The sequence below is a fragment of the Bombina bombina genome, chromosome 1 (genome assembly GCF_027579735.1).
Source record: "Bombina bombina isolate aBomBom1 chromosome 1, aBomBom1.pri, whole genome shotgun sequence".
NCBI lineage: Eukaryota > Metazoa > Chordata > Amphibia > Anura > Bombinatoridae > Bombina > Bombina bombina.
The window spans coordinates 859,214,025-859,234,059 of NC_069499.1; the positions used below are offsets into that span (position 1 = coordinate 859,214,025).

Genomic DNA, 20,035 nt, shown 5'->3' on the forward strand with positions numbered 1-20,035 from the left:
ATCTGATTGGCTGATTCAATCAGCCAATCAGATTTTTTTAACTTAATTCCGATTGGCTGATAGAATCCTATCAGCCAATCAGAATTCGGCGGACGCCATCTTGGATGACGTCATTTAAAGGTACCTCATTCCAAGTTCAGCAGTCGGCCGGGATGGATGCTCCGCGGCGGCGGAGCGAAGAAAGAAGATTGAAGATGCCGCCGGAAGAATGAAGACTTTGCTGCCGCTTGGAGGAAGACGTCGCCGGAGGAAGAATTCTTCTTTGCCGCTTGGAGGAAGACATCGCCGGAGGAAGAATTCTTCTTTGCCGCTTGGAGGAAGACATCGCCCGGATCGGATCAGGAGTTCGGCCCGGTGTGGTGAAGACAAGGTAGGGAGATCTTCAGGGGGGTAGTGTTAGGCTTTTTTAAGGGGGGTTTGGGTGGGTTTAGAATAGGGGTATGTGGGTGGTGGGTTGTAATGGGGGGGGGGGTATTGTATTTGTTGTATGCAAAAGAGCTGAATTCTTTGGGGCATGCCCCACAAAAGGCCCTTTTAAGGGCTGGTAAGGTAAAGAGCTTTGAAATTTGTTGAATTTAGAATAGGGCAGGGAATTTGTTTTATTTTGGGGGTTTATTATTTTATTAGGGGGCTTAGAATAGGTGTAATTAGCTTAAATATCTTGTAATCTTTTTTTTATTTTTTGTAATTTAGTGTTTGTTTTTTTTTGTAATTTAGTTTAGTTAATTTAATTGTATTTTTAGATAGATGTTAGTAGTTTATTAAATTTATTGATAGTGTAGGTGTATTTGTAACTTAGGTTAGGATTTATTTTACAGGTAATTGGGTAATTATTTTAACTAGGTAGATATTAAATAGTTAATAGCTATTTAATATCTATTATACCTAGTTAAAATAATTAACAATTAACCTGTAAAATAAATATTAACCCTAACATAGCTACAATGTAATTATTAATTATATTGTAGCTATCTTAGGGTTTATTTTATAGGTAAGTATTTAGATTTAAATAGGAATATTTTAGTTTATAAATGAATTAGATTAATTTAATATAAATTTAGTTAGGGTTAGATAGAGTTAATATAGTTAATATAAATACTATAGTAACTATATTAACTATATTAACCCTAATATAATTAGGGTTAATATAGTTAATATATATAATGTAATACCTATATTAACTATAATATACTTAGGGTTAATATAGATAATATAGCTGGCGGCGGGGTAGGTAGATTAAATTAGGGGTTAATCATTTTAATAGAGATGGCGGCGGTGTAAGGGGCTTACATTAGGGGTTAATAATTTTATTAGGTTGCGGCGGGGTAAAGGAGCGGCGGTTTAGGGGTTAATAATTTTATTAGGTTGCGGCGGGGTAAAGGAGCGGCGGTTTAGGGGTTAATAGCATTTTTATTGTTAGGCTAGTGAGGGGGGATAGCGGATAGAGGGTTAGACAGTGCGGGCTATGTTAGGGAGGCGTGTTAGACAGTGCGGGCTATGTTAGGGAGGCGTGTTAGACAGTGCGGGTGTTTTAGACTTTAGTCAGGTTTTATAGGCGCCGGCAGTTTCTAACGTGGCGCAAGTCACTGGCGACGCCAGAAATTTGTACTTACGCAGATTTCTGGACATCGCTGGTTTGTGAGACTTACGGCACGTTAGCATCTGACGGCGACTTATATGGGATGGCTCGAGTTGCGAGCTGAAACTGCGGGCGACGCCGGTTCCCTCGCTTGCGCCGCAAACTGCGATCTATATCGGATCGCGCCCCAGATGTCTGCTGATAGCCAACTAATTACGTGAACCATTATTTTAATTGTTGCTATTATCTGTAATAAATAAAACCGCAATAGTGAATCGATTTGATGGCTTAATATATTGGAGGTTTTTTTTGCTTTTTTATTTCTCATTTACTATTGTGTTAAATAATGTGTATATATTTTTCAGAAAAAAAAATCTTCTAATTTTGCAATTCTACTGTATTTAAAGGGATAGAAAGGTCAAAATTGAACTGTGCATGAGTGACTTTCAATTTAAAATTGATGCATTTTTGCAACTTACAAGAATTGGCAAAATTTTAGTAAAATTAGCCTATTAAAAGGCTGTGAGAGCTTGTGCACCAGTATTACAATTCCACACCTTTTCAAAGAGTCAGCAGTGGATTGTATGACACAAATTAAGTCTACACAGACACAATACACACCACTGTCAGCTCTCTGAGCTTGAATACTGGTGCATGGGCCCGCACAGCATATGTGCATATGAATCTGAAAAACAATTATAACTTTTATTGGAAGCATTTTTGCTAATGAAAGTATGGTGCAATAATGCTTCTATTTAGAAATTAAATGCACCCATGAACATTTCAAATTTTATCTTTTTATACCTTTAATAGTCTTTTAAAGGGACAGTCTTCTAGACCCAACACCTAATTTTGAATACTTATTGTTGCAAACCAGAGAAGCATCCTGTAAATGGTCCCACATCTATACGTTTTTAAGAAGTGCATGAAACATTTAAATATTCATCATTTGTTAGGAGCCAAAAATGGCCGCCAATTTCCACCCACCTAGTGTGTTTTTGTTATGTCAAGTTTCTCCAATCAATAAATACGTTTTCCTACTCGTACTTACCAGCAACATTGTAACTTCAAATGAACAACATCTGAAGATATCAAACACTTAGGTCTTATTTTTTTATGTTTATTTTTAGATATCAAACACTTAGGTCTTATTTTTTATGTTTATTTTTAGATATCAAACACTTAGGTCTTATTTTTTATGTTTATTTTTAATTCCTAAAGGCATAGGAAAATCTGAGGAGTGTAGCAGCAATGACAAAATGGAAGTTATAGATAATAGAAAAATTGCAGAGTTGATGAGAAGATTTGTTAAAAACAGTTAAGACGTAAGAGAACTTTTTCCATATCTGACAATTTTTATTAGATCGAGATTATAATATTATGGATTGTGGAAAATTGGTTGAATGGAACAGTAGTTAGGTTTCCATAGCAACTGGTAGACAGTAAATGTGTGTTAAAACGTTTGATGTATCTTATGTAAAAATAATGTATTCTATAAATGTCAAAGGTGGATCTGGTGCATCATATTGAATTATTATTTAGATAAATAAATGAGGGTGTGAAGAAAAATATCAGTTGGCTTTATTTGTTGAGCATTTTGTGAGTTTCTGTGTTTATTAACTCTGATGCATAGTTAAAGTATTCTGGTTGCAACAGAAAGTGAAAAACTAGTGTCATCTGTATAGTAGAGGTGTTATGAGAGAGCGTTGTGTTTCTACCTAATAAAGAGCTACAGAGAAAAGGGCAGTATCTTAGGGTAAAGATACTTAGGGGTTAGTTATTTACTTTTATTTGGGTTTAGCAATTTAGAATATAGCTTAAAGGCAAATGAAGCATGTTTTTGTTTTTTAGTGATTCAGGCAGTTCATACAATTTTTAAACAGTTTATATTATCACATTTTTCATTCTCCTAGTATTCTTTGTTAAAGGGATACCTAGGTAAGTAATGTGCGTATGTCTGGCCCACTACAAGGCAGTAAGAAATGCTGCCATCTAGTGCTCCTGTAAATGTATAACATTCTTGAAAAACTGCTGCAATATAGTGCTTCAGACACATGCACACTCCTAAGCCTACCTCCCTGCTTTTCCACCAAGGATACCAAGAGACCAAAAATGTGTTAATAGAAATAAATAGGTTGTTTAAAATTGCATTCTCTATCTAAGCACAATGGTGATTTAAAACATTTTATCTTGACCAAGATGAGAGAGAGAGAGAGAGACGTTGGGCGCAATCCGATATAGATCGCAGTTTGCGGCGGAACAGCCAATAGAATGCGAGCTCAATCTGATTGGCTGATTGGATCAGCCAATCGGATTGAACTTGAATCTGATTGGCTGATTCAATCAGCCAATCAGATTTTTCTAACTTAATTCCGATTGGCTGATAGAATCCTATCAGCCAACCGGAATTCGGCGGACGCCATCTTGGATGACGTCATTTAAAGGTACCTCATTCCAAGTTCAGTAGTCGTCCGGGATGGATGCTCCGCGGCGGCGGAGCGAAGAAAGAAGATTGAAGATGCCGCCGGAAGAATGAAGACTTTGCTGCCGCTTGGAGGAAGACGTCGCCGGAGGAAGAATTCTTCTTTGCCGCTTGGAGGAAGACATCGCCAGAGGAAGAATTCTTCTTTGCCGCTTGGAGGAAGACATCGCCCGGATCGGATCTGGAGTTCGGCCCGGTGTGGTGAAGACAAGGTAGGGAGATCTTCAGGGGGGTAGTGTTAGGCTTTTTTAAGGGGGGTTTGGGTGGTTTTAGAATAGGGGTATGTGGGTGGTGGGTTGTAATGGGGGGGGGTATTGTATTTGTATGCAAAAGAGCTGAATTCTTTGGGGCATGCCCCACAAAAGGCCCTTTCAAGGGCTGGTAAGGTAAAGAGCTTTGAAATTTGTTTAATTTAGAATAGGGCAGGGAATTTTTTTTATTTTGGGGGTTTATTATTTTATTAGGGGGCTTAGATTAGGTGTAATTAGCTTAAAAATCTTGTAATCTTTTTTTATTTTTTGTAATTTAGTGTTTGTTTGTTTTTGTAATTTAGTTTAGTTAATTTAATTGTATTTTTAGATAGATGTTTGTAGTTTATTTAATTTATTGATAGTGTAGGTGTATTTGTAACTTAGGTTAGGATTTATTTTACAGGTAATTGGGTAATTATTTTAACTAGGTAGATATTAAATAGTTAATAACTATTTAATAGCTAGTATACCTACTTAAAATAATTAACAATTTACCTGTAAAATAAATATTAACCCTAACATAGCTACAATGTAATTATTAATTATATTGTAGCTATCTTAGGGTTTATTTTATAGGTAAGTATTTAGATTTAAATAGGAATATTTTAGTTTATAAATGAATTAGATTAATTTAATATAAATTTAGTTAGGGGTGTTAGGGTTAGATAGAGTTAATATAGTTAATATAAATACTATAGTAACTATATTAACTATATTAACCCTAATATAATTAGGGTTAATATAATTAATATATATAATGTAATACCTATATTAACTATAATATACTTAGGGTTAATATAGATAATATAGCTGGCGGCGGGGTAGGTAGATTAAATAAGGGGTTAATCATTTTAATAGAGATGGCGGCGGTGTAAGGGGCTTACATTAGGGGTTAATAATATTAATATAGCTGGCGGCGGTATAGGGGGATTAGATTAGGGGTTAATAATTTTTATATAGGTGGCGGCGGTGTAAGGGGTCAAATTAGGGGATAGATAAGGTAGATGACAGCGGTGTAAGGGGTTCTAATTAGGGGATAGATAAGGTAGATGGCGGCGGTTTTAGGGGCTCACAGTAGGGGGTTAGTTTATGTAGATGGCGGCGGGGTCCGGGAGCGGCGGTTTAGGGGTTAATAACTTTATTAGGGATTTCGGGGGGGGGGGATCGCGGTTGACAGGTAGATAGACATTGCGCATGTGTTAGGTGTTAGGTTTATTTTAGCAGATTGCGGTTGACAGGGAGATAGACATTGCGCATGCGTTAGGTGTTAGGTTTATTTTAGAAGATTGCGGTTGACAGGGAGATAGACATTGCGCATGCGTTAGGTGTTAGGTTTATTTTAGCAGCCAGTTTAGGGAGTTACGGGGCTCCAATAGTCAGCGTAAGGCTTCTTACGGCTGCTTTTTGTGGAGAGGTGAAAATGGAGTAAGTTTTCTCCATTTTCGCCACGTAAGTCCTTACGCTGCATATTGGATACCAAACTGCGCGGGTTTGGTATACCTGCCTATGGCCCAAAAAACTACGGGCGACGGCAGAAATATACGCGCGTAACTTTTGCGGGCGACGATTTTTATCGGATGGACCCCCTTATATTTGGCAATTCACATGTGAAATGACATAAATTATATCAGTTCATCTCCTTTTTTGTCAACTTGATCCCCCTTAGCATGTAAGCCTATGAGCCCAGCTGTTCTGTAGATCACCTTCATGGAATCTACCACAATACAAATCTTGAAAGGGTCCTCTACCAATCTGCTTCTTATAAATGTAACCTTTGCATATTATACCTATATAATATACCTGCTGAATTTGTTGGCACTCTACAAACAACTGATTTATTAATATTACCATCATTATCAACAACCTTAATAATAATAATAATAATAATAATAATAATAATAATAATAATAATAATAATAATAATTGGCTTGAATCTTGTCGACACTGATCAACTAATTAAGCATGATTACATTGCTATTGCTGATTTTTCAAAATCTGAGATTAATTAATTTAACCCTACTATCAAACTACAGAAAAGAAAATGTTGAGATTCATGTTGCAAGAGGCTTACACACAAAGGAGGGAGAGGCAGAAAGGACAGTTCAAACAAGGGAGAAAAAGTCTGCTTACTGTAAATAGATATCCAATCAGCAGCCTGCAACATGACCTCTGACCCACCACAGGACACACTACAGACCACTAATTTAATAATACAGCCACATAGCCTGCAGGAGGCCACAGCAGGTTTATTTTCTATAGTGCTGCATGTTGCTATTGTAGAGGTAATTAGTCTATAAAACATACTGATCAATCAATAGCTTTTTACCATTTGCCCAATACTCTTATGAGCAGAGTATCACTTACTAATATTGAGCTGTTTGAGTGTATAAATATTAAGGAAGATTTCTACCATATTTAAAATACCCTCCGCCTTATGTAAATATGCACAATAAAAGAACGTTTTTTGTTGTTGAGGCATAAAATCATATTTTGTTGCATTTTAACTAGATAATTGTATTTCTAATACAAGTCTTTTTTTCTGCTGTATGCTTTCAGCTTTGTGCTTTTCAGAAGCAATGTGTACATGCCAAGATATGATGGATGAATGGAAATGTTTATTTTTTTTTATGATTCATTATGTGCTGTAATGCATCAAGCTCAAGAGTTGCAAAGCAAAATAATCATCCCTCTACTTCTTTTTCAGTTTGGGAATAATAATAACTACATGAATATGGCTGAAGCTAATAATGCATTTCTTGCTGCAAATGAGGTATGTTTGCTTTTATATTTTCTTTATATAAGATTCCTGAGACAATTTAGCAAAATATAAATAAGATTGAAACTCTGAATTATATTGAGTTGTACAGAGTGAAAAGTAAAGATGCTAATGAGAAATTGAATAAACTGACAATACTATGTTACCACTCCATCTTAAACATCAGAGATAACTAGTTGACTGAGTCAATGATTTCTGTTTATCCAATAACAGGTCCTTCATTGTTTTAAAAGTATAATAAAATGGCTATTTGTCATAAAAAAAATATTAGATTTTTTTCTTCAGACTGCAAATTCATGTGGTCTGTACTCAGCAGTACTGTTTTATATTAATAGCACAATGTACCCGAAATGCTCCAGAGTTTCTTTTTCTATCTTGGTCAGCACCAGCTGATTTGGGAAGCACAACCTTCTATTTGTTTTTGTACATATTCAATGTTGCCGTTCACACTGAGTCTGGCTTGTTGCATTTGTTTTAATCAGACACCTGTATAACATTATCTTAGTACATCAAAATATACACCTTTTTAAGAAATCCTTCTGGTTAAAAGGGACAGTATACTATAAAAAAAATGTTTTCCCTTAATGTGTTTCCAATTACTTTTTTTTTACCAGCTGCAGAAAATAAAATATATGAGATTTGCTTTTAAGGCTTATTTTTGTATATGAATTAGTTTTTTTTTTTGTTTTTTGTTTTTTTTTTGTTTTGAAGCCACAACCTAATTAAATGGGTTGAGCTTGTAGGTATAATCAGATCTCATTACTTTATCACATTGTGTACATATACCGGCTTCTTTATCTTATATCTGTCCATAAACCAATCATCAATACTTGGAGAGAACAATGGATAATTAACATTTTATTACCTTATCTCTTCTATAACCCACTGGGAGTGTAATTTCTTCTACTGGCTGTCTTAACACAGCTTGGCCTTGAGGCCAAAAACGTTCAGGATGGGTGTGGATACCAAAGGCTATATAAACTATTTCAAATGTCAATATAAGGGTAATGGTAATACTTGTAAACAATTTAATACATTCCAGCAGGTAAAGTGGATCATTGGGAACAAATTAAGGGGGAGACATTTTTTGAGTAAACTGTCCGTTTAAAATAAATTGAAATTAACTTAAAGGACCAGTAGATTTACATAATCGACAAATGCAAATGCATGATAACAAGACAATGGAATAGCACTTGAGCTTCAAATGAGTAGTAGATTTAAATGTTAGTTATGTCTATTTCCACTCCTCCTGTAGCACGTGACAGCCATCAGCCAATCACAAAAGCATATACTTATATTCTGTGAATACTTGCACATGCTCAGTAGGAGCTGCTGACTCAAAAATTATAAATGTAAAAAGACTGTGCACATTTTGTTAAATTAAGTAAACTGGAAAGTTGTATACAATTGCATGCTCTATCTGAATCATGAAAGATTATTTTTTTACTTGTGTCCCTTTAACTGAGCTTATACTGGTTCAACTTCCTCAGTTACTCCCATGATCTGCATGCTATTCTCAAGTGTATTTTTTAAAACTGAAAACATACATATTGCTGCTACTTAACTAGCATTTCAGGCCCACTCTTAGCTTTGGCCAAACCTAATTTAAAGAGGGACACTAAAGTCAGGTTTTAAGAATCATGATTCAGATAAAGCATGACATTTAAAAACTGTTTCCATTATGCTTCCATTATCAAAACCATTCTTTTTATATGCACACTTTTAAGGCTCCGGTTTTATATACATTTATGCATTTTGTGATTCGTTGATGGCGGTCACATGATACAGGGGGAGTTAAAATTGTATTAACTTTGACATTTGGCAGAAAATATTCTCCTGCTCATTTCATATTCAAAGTAAGTGTATTTTTTTGCATATTTGTCAGTTATTCAATTATACTGTATTTAGTGGTCCTTTAAGGAAAATAGAAAGAATGGCAGAACGAGTGTTGACTAATGGGAAGAAGACCAAAAAAGAAAAAATGGTATATTTTGAATTCCGTCATATGTAGACTAAAAAAAGATGCATGTCAAGTCTATTGCAAGACTGATCATCAATTGAAAAATATATTACGTTACTGTAGCTTACAATATAAATATCTCTTAAATGTCAGAACTAAAGATCAGCCACATTTCTAAAACGAAGTGTAAATTTATCCAAGAGAAATATTTTCATATGTGTTGGTAAATAGCTTTGTAGCCAAATCAGCATTTTAAAGACTTATTCCTCCTCTTGTATGACCATCAAGACTTGCTTAGATAATCGAATAATGTTTGGCGCAAAGCCCAGGCATTTATTTGTGATAATGAACGCAAAACTCCATCTGTAAGGATAACATAATGTTTCATTCTGTAGAATTTCTTCCTACATTTGAATCAAGCATTGATGAAAAGTCCGTTGCTAACAGCTGTTAAGAGACAATTTAATTCCAGCTGTGATAATTCACTGTGGCAGACATTGGCTGTTATATGTTGATACAACAACCTCTCAGAATTTGCATTTTTATCAAAAGGAACAAATGTTTTGAACATTCTCATACAGATGGCATTTAACTATCTACTTTTTTTTCCCTTATTTAAAAAAAAACAAAAAAAACTGATGTTTTAATAAATTCAATATGACAATATATTTTAAAAAAATTGTTATAATGAGGAGAGAATAATTCTATTTTATGTTTATTAATCTAATACATTAAAGTGTTAAGGCATTAAAATGACATATATTTTTTTAAACTTGTATCTATATTTTATATTTACAGAAGCAGACGTGGACTGAGGAATGCTTTAAGGTACATCTGCATTTGCTTAAAAATTTGTAATGTGATTTTATATACTTTTTTTATTAACTTTAAACCAATTCTCTAGAATTTACACAGGATGATTGTCGACATTAAATAAAATCACTTTTTAAAAACTAATTCTAATACATTTCAATTAGGGTCTCAAACTTAATAGGGTGTTGAGATTGACTCTTAAAGGGACACTGTACCCAAAAAATTTCTTTCGTGATTCAGATTGAGCATGAAATTTTAAGCATCTTTCTAATTTACTCCTATTATCAAATTTTCTTCATTCTCTTGGTATCTTTATTTGAAATGCAAGAATGTAAGTTTAGATGCCGGCCCATTTTTGGTGAACAACCTGGGTTGTCCTTGCTGATTGGTGGATAAATTCATCCACCAATAAAAAAAGTGCTGTCCAGAGTACTGAAACCGAAAAAAAGCTTAGATGCCTTCTTTTTCAAATAATGATAGCAAGAGAATGAAGAAAAATTGATAATAGGAGTAAATTAGAAAGTTGCTTAAAATTGCATGCTCTTTCTGAATTACAAAAGAAAAAATTTGGGTACAGTGTCCCTTTAAGTAGTCTTGATATATTTTTTAATTCAATAGAGAAAAAAATGCTATTTTTTAGAAATTATTTAGGATAATGAACTTTCTTAGTTCTTTTATGCTGTTATTAATATGCAGATTTTTTATTTTTTTATCAGTAGTGAATTAAATATTTTTGCCTCTTTACCTATTTCTAAGCCAATTAAAATATTTATTGAAATAATATTTCAAGCTTTAATTACTTTGATAATGAAAACAAGTAAATGCAAAAGAACAAGAATGAGTGTCTCTCCTTATTGTTAATGTGATATGTTAGATTTCATTAGGCAGTAATGGGCTAGCAAATGAGTCACAAATTACTCTTGCATCTGTTTGTAGATCACATTAGTGCCAAGTAACTGCAAATGCAGCCATTGGGTCTTGCTCATTAGCCAATTGCTTCACATCAAGGCCAATCTATTCACTGTAGATGTGAATTTGAGTTTCTGTAATGTGGAAAATAACACTTTTTATTCTTTCAAGATTAAAATAAATTCTAAAATTACATTATATTCTACACAAATAATGAACGTGTGAGATATATATGTCTTAAGATAACTCTCCTACAAAACTCAAACCACATCATTTCTGAATTATTATGACAGCTGACAGGTTGCATATGGCCTTCCCCTATTTCATTGTCTATATAACTCTTCTCATGCAGTTATTAGTTTCTATCATCATTAACAAATTGAAGGATGACAAATTATTTTAGCTAATGAGTTTTACTAACGTGCATTCACTTTTTCCACTTTCTAACCTTAAAGGGACAGTCAAGTCCAAAAAAAACTTTCATGTTTCAAAAAGGGCATGTAATTTTAAAACAACTTTCCAATTTACTTTTATCACCAATTTTGCTTTGTTCTTTTGGTATTCTTAGTTGAAAGCTAGACCTAGGAAGGCTCATATGATAATTTCTAAGCCCTTGAAGGCCACCTCTAATCACATGCTTTTGTATTTGCTTTTCACAGCAGGGGAGAGCTAGTTCAGGTAAACCCAATAGATAACATTGTGAGCACGCCCGTGGATTGTGGCAGACACTGCACTAATTGGCTAAAATGAAAGTCAATAGATAATAAATAAAATGTCATGTGATCAGGGGGCTGTCAGAAGATGCTTAGATACAAAGTAATCACAGAGGTTAAAAGTATATTAATATAACTGTGTTGTTTATGAAAAACTGGGGAATGGGTAATAAAGGGATTATCTATCTTTTAAAACAACAAAAATTCTGGTGTTGACTGTCCCTTTAAATATGCAATTTTCTGGATGGAAATCATATTTGTTATTAGCAATAGATAGTATATATATATATATATATATATATATATATATATATATATATATATATATATATATATATATATATATATATATTTTACAAATGCTTATGATATGTAAAAAATTTTTTCAAAATGCATTCCAAATAAAGACTAAATAATATGTGAATCAAGCATCCGGTAAAAATTACACACATCATTGAAGAACTTTATTTTTAAGTTAATGTCTTAAATGAACCATTTTGCTAAATTTCATTAAAAAAATGTATAAGAATGTTAAAGGGCCATAATACCCAAATGTTTAAACACTTGAAAGTGATGCAGCATAGCTGTAAAAAGCTGACTAGAAAATATCTCCTGAACATCTCTATGTAAAAAAGAAAGATATTTTACCTCAAAAGTTCCTCAGTAGCCACCTCCCATTTTAAAGGATTTCTAAGCAGCATTTTAGTGTGTTTGTCCTGGGACATCTGAAGGGATGAGCATTGTGCACTCTCATATTATTTCACCAGTCAGGTAAAGGAAGTGTACAATGAAATCTCATGAGAGTCTAGTCAAATCTCATGAGATCACAGTAAAAGTTCATGACCTCAGCACTGCTGATGCTGATTGGCTGCTGTTCATTTCTTCATTTTTTTAATTTTTTTTACCTGCAGCTGGGAGCAGTTGAGTATAACTTTTTACACAGGACTAACTCTACTGAGCTGAGGAGATTGTGAGGTAAAATATCTTCCTTTTTTACATAGAGATGCTCAGGTGATATTTTCCTGTCAGCTTTTTACAGTTACAAGTGATTTAGCATATGAGTAGTATGTCCCTTTAAATAAAAGTCAAATTGTTCTAGTAATTAATTTACCAGAAATTGGCAAGACCAAGAGGTCTAGTATATTTGTATAGGGATGGTAAAGCTTCTTTATTCCTCTTGTATCACCAAAGCTTTGCGTATTCACAAATATTCTTTTCATCTGAGAGGTCAGCTAAGAACTTTAACTTTCTTTCATAATAGAGAACTTTCATTTGTCTTGCATTAAATTCACAAGTATACCAGCGCTTGATAACAGTGCTGTACTATAAAGTAGAAGGATTGTGGAATTTAAAAATGTTGGTTCAATTTATAATGCATTTCTTATAGAAAATAATTATAAAAGAATATGGAACATAAAATAATAAAACTATGCACCAAATCTGAAAATAATTATTATAGGGACACTCAAGTCAAATTTTTTTTTTTATGATTTAGAAAGAGCATGCAGTTTTAAGTCCCTTTCCAATTTACTTTCATCAAATTTTGCACAGTCTTTTCATGTACACACTTTCTGGGGAACAAGATCTTACTGAGCATGTGCACAAGATCACAGGGTATACGTATACTAGTCTGTGATTGGCTCATGTCTGTCACATGTCACAAAATAAATTTGTCAGAAAAAAATCTACTACTTATTTGAAATTCTGAGTAAGTGGTAAATCATTCTCTTTTTATTATGCACTTGTTAATTACGCAATTCTACTGAGTTGAGTGGTCCTTTAAATAAACAAGTTAAATCATAACTACTAATTATTACACACATGTCTTCAAAAAGGACCATGTTTATTCCACTCTACTTAAAGGCACAGTATACTCAAAAAATTTCTCCCCTTTAATTTGTTCCCAATAATCCACTTTACCTGCTGGGGTGTATTAAATTGTTTACTAGAATTTCCATTACCCTTATATTGGCATTTAAAATAGTTTATTTAGCCTGTGGTATCCCCACCTATCCTGAAAGTTTTTGGCCTTGAGGCCAAGCTGTGTAAGCACATCTAGTAGAAGAAATTACACTCCCAGTGGGTTATAGAAGAGATAAGGTAATAAAATGTAAATTTTCCATTGTTCTCTCCAAGTATTGGTGATTGGTTTATGGACATATATAAGATAAAGAAGCATGTATATGTACACAATGTGATAAAGTAATGAGATCTGATTATACCTACAAGCTCAACCCATTTTATTAGGTTGTGGCTTCAAAACACAAAATCAGCTAATTCATATACACAAATAAGCCTTAAAAAGCAAATCTCATAGATTTTATACTCTGCATCTGGTAAAAATAAAGTAATTAGAAACACATTAAGGGAAAAACTATTTTATAGTATACTGTTCCTTTAAGGGTAAGACCTTATTATGTAATCTATCACTTCCAAGTGAGATAAAAAAGCACTTAAAGAAACACAAAAACCCCAAAAAATCTTTCATGATTCAGATAGAGCATACATTTTTAAACAACTTTCCATTTTAATTCTGTTATCAACTTTGCTTTATTATCTTGGTATCCTTTGTTAAAGGAGCAGCCATGCACTATTGGGAGCTAGCTGACTAAATTGGTAAGCCAATGACAAAAGTAATAAAATTGCATACTGTATCTGGATCATGAATACTTTTTGGGTTTCATGTCCCTTAAAGCTAAAATTGGTCACTCTGAAATTCTTTGAGGAGCTCACAATACTAATGAGACAACATAGATCATTTTACCAGACCAGAAAGCTTTAGAGCATTAGGCCCACAGTAGGATAAATTCCTTAAATGTGCCCTTTTTAAATACAAAATTATATGTGTGGTGAATGTGATATTACACAAGTTATTACAAAAATTGCTAAGTGTGTGATACATTTGATTTCAAATTGGCACCTTCTGTATGCATCTGATGTGGATCATGAAGCAAACATTTAAGCTGTTTGATGCATATACAATTGACTTACTCAAGTACATTCCTAGTATCTGTACATCAACTTGTTTCTCTTTATGATCTAGGATCGGTTTTGGCCTAGGCCCTATACAAAAGGAACTGATTTTAGAGGGAAATTAGTATGGGATCATATTATAAGGTCAACTACAACTGTGCCTAAGGCAGCACATTTTGAGGAGTGGTGATAAGGCATAATTCTTACCCATTCTTCTACTCTCCCAGATAGTTTATTTATTTATTTATATATATATATATATATATATATATATATTTATATTTATATTACAAATCAATAATCACTGATTTTGTGCATGAACCTTTTATAAAACTGTGCCCTGCTGTTTTAAGAAATATGAGAACTATGAACTAACATTGTTCTCTGATTTATTATCTGATATCAGGCAAAGGTACACTGTACTCAAAACATAGAGGCCTAGATTTGGAGTTTTGTCGGTAACGACCCGAAAAACCAACGCCAGCTTTTTTCTGGCCGCACCATAAAAATAACTCTGGTATCGAGAGTCCACATAAAGGCTGCGTTAGGCTCCAAAAAAGGAGCGTAGAGCATTTTTAACGCAGCTTCAACTCTCGATACCAGAGTTGCTTACGGATGCGGCCAGCCTAAAAAACGTGCTCGTGCACGATTCTCCCATAGGAAACAATGGGGCTGTTTGAGCTGAAAAAAAAACCTAACACCTGCAAAAAAGCCGCGTTCAGCTCCTAACGCAGCCCCATTGTTTGCTATGCGGTAACCCTTCCTACGTCTGCACTTAACACTCTAACATGTACCCCGAGTCTAAACACCCCTAACCTTACACTTATTAACCCCTAATCTGCCACCCCCGCTATCACTGACCCCTGCATATTATTTTTAACCCCTAATCTGCCGCTCTGTAAACCGCCGCTACTTACATTATCCCTATGTACCCCTAATCTGGTTCCCTAACATCGCCGACCCCTATATTATATTTATTAACCCCTAATCTGCCCCCCACAACGTCGCCTCCACCTACCTACAATAATTAACCCCTAATCTGCCGACCGGACCTGAGTGCTACTATAATAAAGTTATTAACCCCTAATCCGCCTCACTAACCCTATATTAAATAGTATTAACCCCTAATCTGCCCTCCCTAACATCGCCGACACCTAACTTCAATTATTAACCCCTAATCTGACGACCAGAGCTCACCGCTATTCTAATAAATGGATTAACCCCTAAAGCTAAATCTAACCCTAACACTAACACCCCCCTAAGTTAAATATAATTTAAATCTAACGAAATAAATTAACTCTTATTAAATAAATTATTCCTATTTAAAGCTAAATACTTACCTGTAAAATAAATCCTAATATAGCTACAATATAAATTATAATTATATTGTAGCTATTTTAGGATTTATATTTATTTTACAGGTAACTTTGTATTTATTTTAACCAGGTACAATAGCTATTAAATAGTTAAGAACTATTTAATAGCTAAAATAGTTAAAATAATTACAAATTTACCTGTAAAATAAATCCTAACCTAAGTTACAATTAAAACTAACACTATACTATCAATAAATTAATTAAATAAAATACCTACAATTACCTACAATTAACCTAACACTACACTATCAATAAATTAATTAAATAAACTACCTACAATTAACCTAACACTACACTATAAATAAATTAATTAAATACAATCCCTACAAATAAATACAAATAAATAAACTTGCTAAAGTACAAAAAATAAAAAAGAACTAAGTTACAAAAAATAAAAAAATATCTACAAGCATAAGAAAAATATTACAACAATTTTAAACTAATTACACCTACTCTAAGCCCCCTAATAAAACAACAAAGCCCCCCAAAATAAAAAATGCCCTACCCTATTCTAAATTACTAAAGTTAAAAGCTCTTTTACCTTACCAGCCCTGAACAGGGCCCTTTGCGGGGCATGCCCCAAGAAGTTCAGCTATTTTGCCTGTAAAAAAAAAAACATACAATTCCCCCCCCCCAACATTACAACCCACCACCCACATACCCCTAATCTAACCCAAACCCCCCTTAAATAAACCTAACACTAAGCCCCTGAAGATCATCCTACCTTGTCTTCACCTCACCTGATCGGAACAGCCAATAGAATGCGAGCTCAATCTGATTGGCTGATTGGATCAGCCAATCGGATTGAACTTGATTCTGATTGGCTGATTCCATCAGCCAATCAGAATATTCCTACCTTAATTCCGATTGGCCGATAGAATCCTATCAGCCAATCGGAAGTCGAGGGACGCCATCTTGGATGATGTCCCTTAAAGGAACCGTCATTCTGCAGTTGGACGTCGCCGGAAGAAGATGGGTCCGCGGTGGAGGTCTTCAGGATGGAGCCGGTCGTCATCGGATGAAGATAGAAGATGCCGCTTGGATCAAGATGGTTGCCGGTCCAGATCGCCTCTTCTTCCCGGATAGGATGAAGACTTTGGAGCCTCTTCTGGACCTCTTCAGGCACCGGATGATGGATCGCCAACCCCCGCTTGGGTTGGATGAAGATTTTGGAGCCAGGACGGATCGGTGATACCTGGTGAGGTGAAGACAAGGTAGGATGATCTTCAGGGGCTTAGTGTTAGGTTTATTTAAGGGGGGTTTGGGTTAGATTAGGGGTATGTGGGTGGTGGGTTGTAATGTTGGGGGGGTATTGTATGTTTTTTTTACAGGCAAAAGAGCTGAACTTCTTGGGGCATGCCCCGCAAAGGGCCCTGTTCAGGGCTGGTAAGGTAAAAGAGCTTTTAACTTTAGTAATTTAGAATAGGGTAGGGCATTTTTTATTTTGGGGGGCTTTGTTGTTTTATTAGGGGGCTTAGAGTAGGTGTAATTAGTTTAAAATTGTTGTAATATTTTTCTTATGTTTGTAGATATTTTTTTATTTTTTGTAACTTAGTTCTTTTTTATTTTTGTACTTTAGCAAGTTTATTTATTTGTATTTATTTGTAGGAATTGTATTTAATTAATTTATTGATAGTGTAGTGTTAGGTTAATTGTAGGTAGTTTATTTAATTAATTTATTGATAGTGTAGTGTTAGGTTAATTGTAGGTAATTGTAGGTATTTAATTTAATTAATTTATTGATAATATAGTGTTAGTTTTAATTGTAACTTAGGTTAGGATTTCTTTTACAGGTAAATTTGTAATTATTTTAACTATTTTAGCTATTAAATAGTTCTTAACTATTTAATAGCTATTGTACCTGGTTAAAATAAATACAAAGTTACCTGTAAAATAAATATTAATCCTAAAATAGCTACAGTATAATTATAATTTATATTGTAGCTATATTAGGATTTATTTTACAGGTAAGTATTTAGCTTTAAATAGGAATAATTTATTTAATAAGAGTTAATTAATTTCGTTAGATTTAAATTATATTTAACTTAGGGGGGTGTTAGTGTTAGGGTTAGACTTAGCTTTAGGTGTTAATCCATTTATTAGAATAGCGGTGAGCTCCGGTCGGCAGATTAGGGGTTAATAATTGAAGTTAGGTGTCGGCGATGTTAGGGAGGGCAGATTAGGGGTTAATACTATTTATTATAGGTTTATTGAGGCGGATTAGGGGTTAATAACTTTATTATAGTAGCGCTCAGGTCCGCTCCGCAGATTAGGGGTTAATAAGTGTAGGCAGGTGGAGGCGACGTTGTGGGGGCAGATTAGGGGTTAATAAATATAATATAGGGGTCAGCGGTGTTAGGGGCAGCAGATTAGGGGTACATAAGGATAACGTAGGTGGCGGTCGGCAGATTAGGGGTTAAAAAAATGTATTCGAGTGTCGGCGATGTGGGGGGACCTCGGTTTAGGGGTACATAGGTAGTTTATGGGTGTTAGTGTACTTTAGAGTACAGTAGTTAAGAGCTTTATAAACCGGCGTTAGCCCAGAAAGCTCTTAACTACTGACTTTTTTCCTGCGGCTGGAGTTTTGTCGTTAGATGTCTAACGCTCACTTCAGACACGACTCTAAATACCGGAGTTAGAAAGATCCCATTGAAAAGATAGGATACGCAATTGACGTAAGGGGATCTGCGGTATGGAAAAGTCGCGGCTGAAAAGTGAGCGTTAGACCCTATTTTGAGTGACTCCAAATACCGGCGGTAGCCTAAAACCAGCGTTAGGAGCCTTTAACGCTGGTTTTCACGCCTAACGCCAAACTCTAAATCTAGGCCTTAGTCATTCATATGTTGTTGTTTTTAAAGGGACAAGTAACCACTTAGCATTTACAAGACATTTCTGTTCTTTTACTGTAGATTTAGAATCAAATCCCCGCCAAGTCTAAATGTTTTTTAAACAAATTAACATCCTTTTTAGTTCAGTTGTTTTAATACCCAAGCCCCACCCACTATATGATTTATTTGAGTAGCCAATCTGAATTCTAGTCTTCATACCACAAGGCTAGTCATGGTATTAAAAAGCATTGTTTTGCACTTATCAGCTAAAGCCATTTAAAATATAATGCCAAGTTGTTTCATTACACACAACTAAATTATTATTATTATTATCGGTTATTTGTAGAGCGCCAACAGATTCCGCAGCGCTTTATATACAAATCTCAAGGGGTTTATTATCCCCTAAGATAATTTTAAGCCACTGATAATTAGAAGAAAGCAAGTAAATAGCTATAAATTCTTATTTTCTAAAGCGGAACAAATATTAATATGATTAAATACTATTATTTCATTTAAATGCCTGATATCTGTGGAGAGTCTGAATCAGCTTAGAACAAATTCTGTTTAAATCTGTTCTATACTCCTAGTATTTAGATCAACTTCAATATAAAAACATGTAGACTAAAATTGTTCTTCCTCTCAGTCGTGACTTGGGATTCTGTTTTTTACATTTATAAAAGTTTTCTCCTAAAGTTTAACTAGACAAATTAATTACTTGAATTGAACCTTTACAATGTAGTCATTTTATGGCCAAAATGTATCATGACTGCAGAAGTACAGGTTCGCAAGTAGAGAACCTGTCCGCCTTCAATTGCGATGCTGCATTATGTTGTGAAATTTAACATTGCACAAGGGCCTTCTAGTGCGATGCCACCTCCAAACAGATGCGCGAGAGCAACGCATGTCAGTCAACTCAAATGAGCGAGTGTTGGGGAGACTGATTTTGCCACCTCAGAGGTGATGGGGAGGCAAAAGAAGCAGTTTCTGCTTCTTAAACTTGAGGCTGCGGGACAGTTTTTGCAAGCCTGTTTTGCATAGTTTCAAAAGCTACAAATGCAGCTTAAAGGGACAGTCTAGTCAAAATTAAATTTTCAGGATTCAGATAGGGCATGCAATTTTAAACAACTTTCCAATTTACTTTTATCATCAAATTTGCTTTGTTCCCTTGGTGGTATTTTTGAAAAGCTAAACCTAGTTAGGCTCAAACTGATTTCTAAACCGTTGAAAACCGTCTCTTAGCTCAGAGCATTTTGAAAGTTTTTCACAGTTAGACAGTACTAGTTCATGTGTGTCATATAGATAACATTATGCTCACTCCCGTGGAGTTATTTAGGAGTCTGCACTGGTTGGCCAAACTGCATGTCTGTCAAAAGCA

The 20,035-nt window shown here is 34.5% G+C and overlaps 1 protein-coding gene across 1 annotated transcript in view; it reads left to right on the plus strand.

Moving 5' to 3' along the window:
• The window catches only part of TOX3 (TOX high mobility group box family member 3), a 171,321-nt gene that overhangs the window by 118,110 nt on the left and 33,176 nt on the right, over positions 1 to 20,035 (plus strand). Inside the window, exons 2-3 of the mRNA XM_053692564.1 lie at positions 7,017 to 7,082; positions 9,847 to 9,876. Of these exons, the coding sequence (XP_053548539.1) occupies positions 7,017 to 7,082; positions 9,847 to 9,876 (96 nt within the window). The remainder of the gene's footprint in view (positions 1 to 7,016; positions 7,083 to 9,846; positions 9,877 to 20,035) is intronic.